This window comes from Clarias gariepinus, chromosome 26 (genome assembly GCF_024256425.1).
Source record: "Clarias gariepinus isolate MV-2021 ecotype Netherlands chromosome 26, CGAR_prim_01v2, whole genome shotgun sequence".
NCBI lineage: Eukaryota > Metazoa > Chordata > Actinopteri > Siluriformes > Clariidae > Clarias > Clarias gariepinus.
Window position 1 is genome coordinate 12,047,671 of NC_071125.1, and position 11,116 is coordinate 12,058,786.

The 11,116-nt window shown below is 42.7% G+C and overlaps 1 protein-coding gene across 1 annotated transcript in view; it reads left to right on the forward strand.

The window, feature by feature from the left end:
• Nucleotides 1-10,814, forward strand: part of cdh19 (cadherin 19, type 2) — a 204,703-nt gene extending 193,889 nt beyond the window's left edge. The window contains exons 9-12 of the mRNA XM_053487532.1: nucleotides 1,942-2,060; nucleotides 2,309-2,426; nucleotides 3,170-3,421; nucleotides 9,721-10,814. Coding sequence (XP_053343507.1) covers nucleotides 1,942-2,060; nucleotides 2,309-2,426; nucleotides 3,170-3,421; nucleotides 9,721-10,226 — 995 coding nt within the window. The 3' untranslated portion in view covers nucleotides 10,227-10,814. The remainder of the gene's footprint in view (nucleotides 1-1,941; nucleotides 2,061-2,308; nucleotides 2,427-3,169; nucleotides 3,422-9,720) is intronic.
• The last annotated feature ends 302 nt before the right edge of the window (nucleotides 10,815-11,116 follow it).

Here is an 11,116-nt window from a genome sequence, read left to right on the forward strand (position 1 = left end):
GTATTGAAATTATTTGACCATTTTAGATCTTTTTCTGGTACCTTAGAATAGATGTTTTTCCATCCCTGCAAGAAATTGTCTTTAAAAACTTTAATACTACAGTATTTAAGCTAAAGTATCCTGATTTAGAATGTTGATCTACTTCCTTTCATGCTTGCATATCAGTGATTAAAATTTATGTTCTCCAGCGTGTTAATTTTTTTTTTTTTTATGACTCTCCACTTGCTGGTTATTGAAACAAACTGAATATGTGTCTCTCTTGGTATCAATGGGATAGGAAATGTCCTTGTATTAAGTTGACTACATGAAGCTCTTTCTTTTCCCAATTTTAGATGTTTCAAGTCTTTACCCTCTGGCCTTTAGCAGTTTAGTTTGATCCTGATGCTTCTGTTCTTGGAGAGCAATTGAGAAATATATTGTTTATCCATATGAACTGAGGCATCTTGCTTCTGCATTTTTGGGGGGAGTGTCCTTCTCTCTCACCTTTCTGAATGTAACTTTTACGGACTTAACTGTTTGTGTTTTATTGTTTTAGTTTAAGGACTTGAATGGGGGGTTGTTTGGGGGTTCTTGATCTACAGTACAAAGCTGATTATTTTTGTACTGTTGTATAGTATGTAGTACTGTATATATAGTATATAGTATGTTTTTTGTATAAGTAAATATACCAAGTAAGGTGTAGAAAAAAATGCAATAAACAGTTGTTAACAAAAAATACATTAATAAATAATCTGGGTAAAAACAAAAAGCAGTTTTTAAATAATGATTTCTTTGATTTAATAAATAGAAATAAGCTGTCCAAACCTGCCATTCCATATGTGGAAAAGTAATTGCCCCTAGACCTCATAACTTTGTCTTTCACAGCGCTGTGGAGGAATTTTGGTCCAGTCCTTTATGCAGACTTGGTTTAATTCAGCCACCCATGAAGAATTTTGAGCATGAATGCCCCATTTATGAATTTCAATTAGAAATAAGTCTAGACTATGACTATGCTGCTCCAAAACCTTAATCTTTTTAACCTTATTTTTTTAAGGTTCACCAATGTTCCATGTTTTTTCCATTTGTGGATAATTAACTGATACATGTCAATTACTTTGTTTCTCATCTATTTTAGACCATGGCATAATGTGAGATCTTGACTTTGTCAGGCAGGTTCTATTTAAGTGATTTCTTGATTCAACAGGTCTAGCAGTATTCTGGACAGGGTGTGGCAAGTGAAATTTAACTCACATTTCCAAAACAGTGGCTAATCACAGTTCATTTATGATGAAGGAGGGTGTTACTTTTTTACATATACTTTTTTACCTAGTAGGTTTCGACAGCTTTTTTCCCTTTTATGAATTAAATGGATTTTTATTTCCTCCTGTTATCTTTGAGGAATATTGACATTTGTTTGATAATCTGAATTATTTAAGTGTGATAAATATGCAAAAATAATTTAAAAAAATAAATAGAGTATATAATAGAGATGTCTTCTGCACTAGGTTAAATTTACTTTATTGTCCTGGCCAACTATTTTAAGTTAACAACTATTTTAAGGTCTCACAAAGGAATTTTGTGTTATTATTTCCTTCAGGGTTTTAATTTGCTATAGGATGGGTTTCAGGCAGCAAACTTTTAACCACCCACCCCTTTAACCCTACCCCACCTAACAACCCCTACTCCAGCCCAACACCTCCAGCCCAGGCTTTAGTACTTTGCAGGTTCAAAGACTTCAGGCGGTCTTTAATTTATGTTCTTCTTTTATCTTAATTGTCCTTATCTTCTCTGCACTTGAGTTTTACATATTACGTGTTAATTGATGACTCATTCAATTTGCTCAGGTCTTTCTGATGTGTGGTGAGCCACCACATTACAGTAAGCAATAGACATAGCAATTTTCACATATTATACCTTTATTTCTAACTATCTATGTGTCTGTTTGTCGGTCTGTCTGTCCAGAAAAAAATCAGCTCTCCTCAGTTACTGTGGTCATTAAAGTCCTAGACGTCAATGACAACATCCCCACTCTGTCCCGAGACTATCAACCCTATGTGTGTGAAGGCACGCATGCAGGAGAAGTATGTTTTTAACTCATTTTCAACAATGCTATAATACTTTGGGAAGGATTTTAGACTTAGGACATATGCATTATTCTAATATATTTCACAGCTTCCTCTTTAAGTTTGGAAATGTGAAAAAATCTAGAGAAATCTGCAAACACCATATAATATAATGCTTAAAAAACAACAAACTTCAAACATAACACCAAATATTCATGATAATGAAGTGTTTTGAAAGTCTTCTGAAAACCTTTTTTTAAATAAAGGTTATCCAGGTTATAAGTGCTGTGGATGCAGATGATCCAGAAGAAGGTCATCATTTTTATTTTTCTATGGTGGCAGACAACAGCATTAACCCCAACTTCACCATCAGGGACAACCAAGGTAAAGTACACTATACAGTAACAAAAGACAAGGCAAACATGTGTAAAATAATGTAAAAATACCAAAGACCATTTTTAATGTTAATTTGACGTTTGTATTTGTATTTATATTACATTTAAATTAAGGTTTTTATTTAGACATACACTACCGTTCAAAAGTTTTAGAACACTTGCAAATTTCTTTTTTTGTTTGTTTAGTGATTTATTTTCAAAACTATAAAATAACACATATGGGATTAGGTAATTACATAACAACAAGAAAAACAACAGTTAGTTGTTATTGTAAGACACAGAGGTCAGCCTTTCTGTAATAGTACTTGCAAGAACAGTATTGTCAAGTATGTTTGCAAAATCCGTCAAGCACCATAATGAAACTGGCTCTCATAAAGACCATCACAGGAGGGCAAGACCAAAACCTTCTAAATGAGAAGTTCATTTAGAGTTATCAGCCTAAAAAATGACCAATTAACAGCACCTCAGATTAGAGGCGTTATAAAGTATTTACAGAGCATAAGTAGCAGAAACATCTCAATATCAACTGTTCAAAGGAGATTAATGCATTTTTTTGGACGCCTTCAGCATTCCTTTACAATGTAGAAAGAAATAAAAATCAGGAACCATTATGGAGTTAGAAAGTGTTCTAAAACTTTTGAACGGTAGTGTATGTTGAAAAACAGGAAGAACAAGATAGATGTCACGCATGAGCCAATTCTTTATAAATGAACTGTCCCTCCTTTGTTACAGACAACACAGCAGGCATTTTGACCCGACGTAGCACATTTTCACGTCGTGATCAGATACTGTATTATTTCCCTGTGGTTATAACAGACAGTGGCTCTCCTGCTTTATCTGGCACTACCACCTTCACCATCAGTGTGTGTGTATGCTATTCTGGAGGACACTGCCCATCTAGTGAAATGGAATCATTGGCCCTATCTATGGGTGTCAGTATGCAGACACTCCTAGGCCTCTCTGTATGCCTCGTCACAGTAATAGGTATGATATATGAACCGCAATGCAATCACAGAATGCTCTTTTGATAGAAACTCCATGACATATATTAATCAGCTCTGATTGTCATCAAGCAAGCAACGACGATCCATGTCTAAAACTGTCATTATATTCCTTGACCCTGAACTCCAGTTTTGACTTCATACAGATTTATTATTATTATTATTATTATTATTATTATGTAAAGTGTTTAGCAAGGCAGGCTAGAACATAGACACAGGGAACACCAGGTAAAAGAAATAAATGCTCTTTTATTCACAAAAATTGGAAAAGGTTATTTTGCTGCTTATTTAGGAACAGTTGAAAGGATAGACTAGAGATCTCCTGGAATAGCAGCAGTCAGTCTTGTGTATTTGACAGACTAGGCAGGAGGAGGCAGCAAGGCTGAGACACAGTCACCTTCTCGGCAAGTTGCAGGCTTTCTTGGCTCTGTATCAGAGAGATATCAGAAAAGAAAGAGCATGAGTCTTACATCCAGTATATAAAACTCACCCATCAGGTGTTGGCCTCTCCCTTTTTTGGGGTTTTGTTAACACCAGGATGCTGCTGCCTTTGGAACCCTATGCTGGGTTTTTCTCTGCTTGGTTAAGTGCCCTCAGCAGATTGGAGAAGGGTGCTGAGGAAACGTTACTTTTACTCCACTACATTCGGCCACACCCGACATTCGGCTACATGGATCTACCGCATGACTGTTTCACCAATCAGACTTCTATATCTTTCTCTAATTTTGTGGAACGCCCATGAATCTATGCTGCTAAGTGGGATCTTGCGCTTAGTGTTTAATCTTGCAGTGAGTATAGGAATGTTTGTGTGATTATATGTTAAATTTAATTGTACATATAATGTCACTTTTGCAGTTTATTAATATATAAGTATATTTCAGTACATAATTAATCGCCAACACACATGTTGTAGATTTTTATGCATCCCTGGCATTATATACAAAGCATGTTTCACTTGCAAAAGAACAGCTATATACTGTGGTGTCTTCTCTATCTGCCAAAACAGACACACACTTCAGACACAAAAGATCAGACAGGAACACACACATACATATACACATTAATGTAAACACTGTTCTGTCAGAATTATTTTCAAAGGCAAAGTGCAGGTTAATTTGTTTTATTTTTTTACTTTATATTTTGTATAAATTATTTTTGTATTCATATTGTAGCGTTTTTCACCACTAAGCAGGCACTTGGAGAGATGAGTGAGCTTCTTTGCTGCCCAATGCAAATGGCTGGGAGTACTTTATTCAGTACCAGCACAAAACAGCACATCCAAGAGTCACCAACAGCACATTCACAGCAATTAAAACAGACATCTAACACACACACACACCCATGGCCAAAGCCACTAACCCAAACACCTTTTCCCAACAGGGTGAACACAAAACAACCCCTCCCGCAAAGCATGATGGTAGCTAATCAAACCCCGCCCACGCCACACTGCCCCCACCCGAGCTGTGACCGTCCCCGGTCAACATGGCGAACTCAGCCTAGGAGGCGTGCCGGTGGTCGGCGCTGGCGTCTTTTTGCGGAGAAAGGAGGGGTGCAGCCGTCCTCCTGAGGCGAACCGGCCTCCACAGAGTTCGATGTTTTGCCGGCGTTAGGCTGATAGGGAGCGAGACGGTCCCGGTGGAGCATGACCACTCGCGACCGGCCTGTCAACCGCACCCGGTAGACTACATCAGAGAGCTGGGCCAGTACCGTGCAGGGGCCCACCCAGTGAGACATAAGCTTAGGCGAAAGCCCCCATTTCCTTCCGGGGGAATACACCCAAACCTGCTCCCCAGTAGCAAAGTCTCGTCCCGGCCGTGGGTGTCATACATGCGGCGCTGCTTAACACCAGCGTCCGCCAAGTGTCTACGCGCCAACTCGTGGACACGGAACAGTTTGTCTTTTAGTGAACAAAAATAATCCAACCCCGGCTTCATGGGTAAATCCACTTGTGGAGGGGAGCCGAACACAAGGTCCACAGGCGTGCGCAATTCGCGACCAAACATTAACGCCGCTGGGGTCAGCTGTGAGGACTCCTGCACTGCTGTGCGATAAGCCCAAAGCACGAGAGGCAAATGTTCGTCCCAATCCTTCTGCCGGGTGCTGGTAAGCACAGCGAGCTGGGTGGTGAGTGTTCGGTTGAAACGCTCCACGAGACCGTCACTTTGCGGATGGAGGGGCGAGGTACGGGTCTTTTTCACTCCGAGGCGCTCGCACACCGCCGCAAACACCTCCGCCTCGAAGTTACACCCCTGATCGCTGTGCAACCGGGGCGCCGAAACGGCTGAACACCTCATCCACCAGAACTGGAGCCGTGGTGGAAGCGCTCTGGTCAGGCACAGCAAACGCCTCCGGCCACTTGGTGAAGTAGTCCATGGCCACCAGCACATATCGGTTCCCGCGATCGGAAATGGGAAACAGCCCAGAGAATGTCCACGCCCATACGCTCCATAGGTGCCCCCACCCGAAAGTCTTGCAGGGGTGCTTGGGAGCGCTGGGTAGGGCCCTTCTTTGCCGTGCATCTGTGCACAAAGAGTTCGTTATCAGTGTGACAGCCCGGCCAGTAGAAATGAGCGTGCAGCCGCCGCAAAGTTTTCGTCACCCCGAAGTGTCCCGCGCCCGCGTGCCCATGGACCATCCCTAACACACGTGCCTGCAGAGTCCGCGGCACCAGCAGCTGAAAATACTCGCCAGCGCCGCACGGTCGTTCCCAGTGGTGGTAGAGTAAGCCCCCCCGCAATGCTAGTCTGTTAAACTGTGAGTGGAGAGCTTTTACTTCTAGGCCCAGGTGAGCGCCCGCGGTATAATCCGGTCTCCGGCCCGCTTTAACCCAACCTAGTACCTGCTGCAGTGCCGGATCCTTTTCCTGCTCGGCAATGAGCTGATTACAATCCAGCTGTGGCACAGGCGCAACGACTACCGGCGATGGTTCAGGCAACGCAGTAACTCGGCTACACGCCGGCTCGGACGGTTGGTTACCGACGGGGGCTCCGGAGGACTGCGCAGGAAGACTGTTCTGACTCACGGGGTTCGGAGAGTGCTCGACGTCGCAATCACCTGCGCGCGCTTCCACCCTCTCGCAGTACCGACAACGCTCGTTGCTGCACGGCCGACGGGATAAAGCATCGGCGTTAGCATGCAGTTTCCCGGCTCGGTGCTGAATGATAAACTCGTAATCTTGTAACCGCTCGAGCCAGCGCGCTAACTGTCTCTCAGGCTCGTTAAAAATAAGCAGCCACACTAGGGAAGTGTGATCGGTTCGCAGCAAAAAAGACTGCCCATATAAATACGGCCTAAAATGCTTAAGAGCCGTGACGACCGCTAGCAGCTCGCGCCGCGTGACGCAGTAGTTCTTCTCCGGTCCAGACAACGCGCGGCTGAAGTAGGCGATAGCACGCTCTTTGCCCTCGGAAACCTGAGACAGGACGGCGCCCAGCCCTACATCGCTTGCATCCGTGTCGAGGATAAACATACGAGACGCGTCTGGATATTCGAGAACGGTCGACGTGACCAGAGCTTCCCGGAACTGGGTGAACGCACATGCGTGCACCCAGTCCCAACGAAACAGCTGGTTCTTTCTCGTGAGCCTGTGCAGCGGGCTGGCGATCGTGACAAAATCCTTTACGAACCGGCAATAGTAAGAGGCCAACCCGAGAAAGGTGCGTAGCTGCGACACATTTAACGGTTCAGGCCAATTCTGTACCGCAGCAATTTTGGCTGGATCGGTGGCAATCCCTTGGGCGCTAATCACGTGTCCCAGAAATACAGTCTCTTGTCACAACAGCTGGCACTTTTTGGGACTGAGCCGCAAATTCGCCCGCCGGATAGCTAAAAATACCTCCCGTAGGTTAGCTAGCACGACCTCAAATTCCTTGCCGTGCACCAGTAAATCGTCTAAGTAGACGACACAATGGTTGCGAGGAATATCTGCCAATACCTTCTCCATCAAGCGTTCGAACGTAGCTGGAGCGTTACATAGGCTAAATGGCATGCGCCGGAATTGCCATAGCCCTTGCCCGATTGAGAACGCAGTTTTAGGACGTGCTTCCAGAGCGAGCTCTACTTGTCAATACCCGCTACGCAAATCCAACGAGGTAAACCAGGCCGAGCCCGCAACGTGTTCCAGCGCGTCATTTATTTGCGGTAACGGATAAGAATCTTTGCGCGTTACCTCATTTAACCGCCGGTAATCCACACAAACCCGCCACGATTCGTCCTTCTTCACACCAGCACAACTGGCGAAGACCACGGTCCAGACTGAGCCTGAGTCGGCCATCTCACGCAGCGTCTGCTCGGCGATAGCCCGTTTAGCTAATGGGAGGCGCCTCGGATGTAGCCGCACAGGAGCTGCGTTACCCGTATCTATCGTGTGCTGCACCAAGTTGGTATGAGTGCACTCGCGCTCATCTACCGCAAAAATATCCGCGAACTCATGCAAAAGGGACTTCACGGCGTCGGTCTGTGTCGGACTTAGCCTCACACTGCTACGCTGTATCAGCTCGGCCATTATCCTCGCTCAGACGGCTACCGGATGTTTACATGGCGCGTCCACCGGAAGTTCCGCCCCCCTGGTGCGTGCTACTAACACGTCCGATTGCGCTTTGGGCACTAGCAACCTGGCTAACCCGAAGCTACCACGCAGAATCCCATCCGTGAGATTCAGTACCGCACCCCACCTTTGCAAAATGTCTAACCCCAAGATACAATCATCCAAAATGCACAAAAATCCAGTGCCGGAAGTTGAAACATGCCGCTCCGCTCCGGTCGCCGCTCTTTGCTCGCGCTGGCCCCATCAGGGAGGGTTTTCTTCCTCCTCAGCCGTTCTGCTACTCTGCGGCCCACTTGAATCCTCCAGATTTTCTCCGGAGTGCGCTCTAACCCGCTACTCTCCATCCCCCTTCTGACACCAAATGTAGCGTTTTTCACCACTAAGCAGGCACTTGGAGAGACGAGTGAGCTTCTTTGCTGCCCAATGCAAATGGCTGGGAGTACTTTATTCAGTACCAGCACAAAACACATCTAAGAGTCACCAACAGCACATTCACAGCAATTAAAACAGACATCTAACACACACACACACCCATGGCCGAAGCCACTAACGCAAACACCTTTTCCCAACAGGGTGAACACAAAACAACCCCTCCTGCAAAGCATGATGGTAGCTAATCAAATCCCGCCCACGCCACAATATTTTTGGGCTGTGGATCAAATCTTCTGAGTTTACATTATTTCTTGAAGAGAAAATAGCTTTAATATATGAGTGTTTTGAAATACAAGCCAACTTCTAATAAGAATTATGCTCGCAATCCAAGATTTGGCTATACTTTATATAACATTGATTGGTAAGCAGAAACATTTACATAAGTAGGAAGTCATTATGGTCTACAATTATGTTCTACAAAGTGCACAAAACTACAAAGGCTGTGCAGACCATATCTTTTAAAGGATACAGCCCCCAACATAAGACATAGATATTGATTGTTAGAGAATTAGCTACTAAGAGGTCAGTTGTTAAGCCAATTGGACTAAGCCACTGTCCTCTACTCACACACACTTACTAGACTCACAGCCAGCATAGATGATTATATCTTGGCCATTGGAAGAAATTTTTTAATTTTTTACTGCCCAGGAAATTTGGTGAATCCTGTTTTAGCCCCTGCTTCACAATTTTTATTTCAATTTCTACACTAAAAATATATTTTATGCTACTAAATGTCTACATTTGTATGGCTGAGATACATGTTAAATGTACATCTTTAATGTAAAATGCAATTTATAGGGTAAAATACAGGGATCAGTCATAACATTTATACAAAACATAACTTCAAATTTTTGGTGGATTTAACTTGTGCCACCAGGACAACTCTGGTCCCCAGGGTAGTGCCATAAGACATCTATGGGTTTGCTGTTATATGTCTGTCATCAGAATGTTGGCATCAGATTCTTTGGGTGCTGTGCGTTGGATGGGGCCTCCATGGTTGCTCAATCAGATTGGGATGTGTGGAGTTTGAAGCAACCTTGGGCTATTTGCCTGCCGGGCCCCTTGCATTGCAGGCTGAGTTGCAATAGGAGTTCTGGTGCCTTTCTATTATGGCCAGTGACCATTTTGTTCAGCAAGATGTGCTGCATTATCTTTTTTGTGCGTTTGGACCAAACAGTGTGTTAATGTGTTGATGTTATGTAGCAATAATGTTATAGCTGAAAAGTATAAATTGCTTTAGCATTTTTTGCTAAGAAGTTGACAAAGGTCAAATTTGTAAACATTTTTTTCTTGTTGTTTTGCAGTGCTTGCTTTACTAATTGTAGCTATATGGAGACACAGGCCCGTACAACAGGAGAAATTTACTGTCCAGAAACTTGATAAAAAGAAGCACTCAGACAAAAACATGCATTTCTTTGAGCATGAGGATATTCTAGATGGACCCGGCTCTAGCCAGTTAATTCCACTGAGGCCACACCCACCCTGCCACAAGGACACATTCTGTAGAAAGGAAGTGGTAGCAAGTCTACGCCTGTCTCTATGCCACTCACAACATATTGGTCCAGAGAATGAAGTCTTCCGCCAGTTTATTATAGAGCGACTCGCTGAGGCTGACCAAGACCCCTGTGTTCCTCCTTTCGACTGCCTGCACACTTATGCTTTTGAGGGGACTGGGTCACTCACAGGCTCCCTTAGCTCACTGGAATCATCAAACCTTGACCCTTATTTTAATCAACCCTATAACCCAGCCCCAGGGTTTTTGAGACTGTCTTGCTGGCAGGGTACAAGTGATCATGAGACTTCTTTTTAGCTAGACACTATTGTTAGTGACTCTTGGACATGATTATTTAGATCTTTGGCATGAAGCTATAAATAAGATTTATTACTTGACTAAATACTTGACAAGCTATATTAGAAATTAACTTTACTTAATACACTTTAACTAATTAACTTTAGTTTCCCTTAAGAAAGACATTAAAGGCTTTGCTAACACCAGAAATCATTGAATTTTGTGTTGTCTATTTTCTGGAAAAGTACTGATGGTGGAGATACTTAATTCTAAAATTTTAATAAAATGGTGTGTAGAAAGAAATACAAACTAATGTTAGAAGCATATTTTATCTAATTAAATATATTTCAACTGAAGAATTTATTATTATTTTCTTTTAATTTTTTTTGATTTTTTTGGTTCTTAGCAAAACATGTTAACATAGCGTTCAATAACATATTGTGTGGTAGCTGAATTTAAAAATTTTGTTACGGATTCAATCATATATTTATTATCAGATTACATAAATGGAATACATTATTTAAATATACTTGATTCTAGTTACTGTCTAAGCTACAATAGCAGCAATAATGAATTTCCATTGGATGTCCTATTGGGAGCCAGGATATAAGTTGGAATTATTATAATATGTATTATTATTGTAAGGGCCATATTTCATTCTTGTGATTTGTTGTTATGTTTATCTTATTTCAGTTTATTAGTTAAGCATTAAGCATTAAGTATCATACATATAATTTGTATTGTGACATCATTTCATGTGTTGTTCTGTGACATCACCCCACAGTTATGCAGTTCCATGTCTATCACGCATGTTAGTTGTAGTTGTTGTTAAGACACGGAAGGATACAGAAAGGTGTGGAGCACACAAGCTTTTGACCGTGATAACGTGAGACAGTAAGCTAAAAGGAATA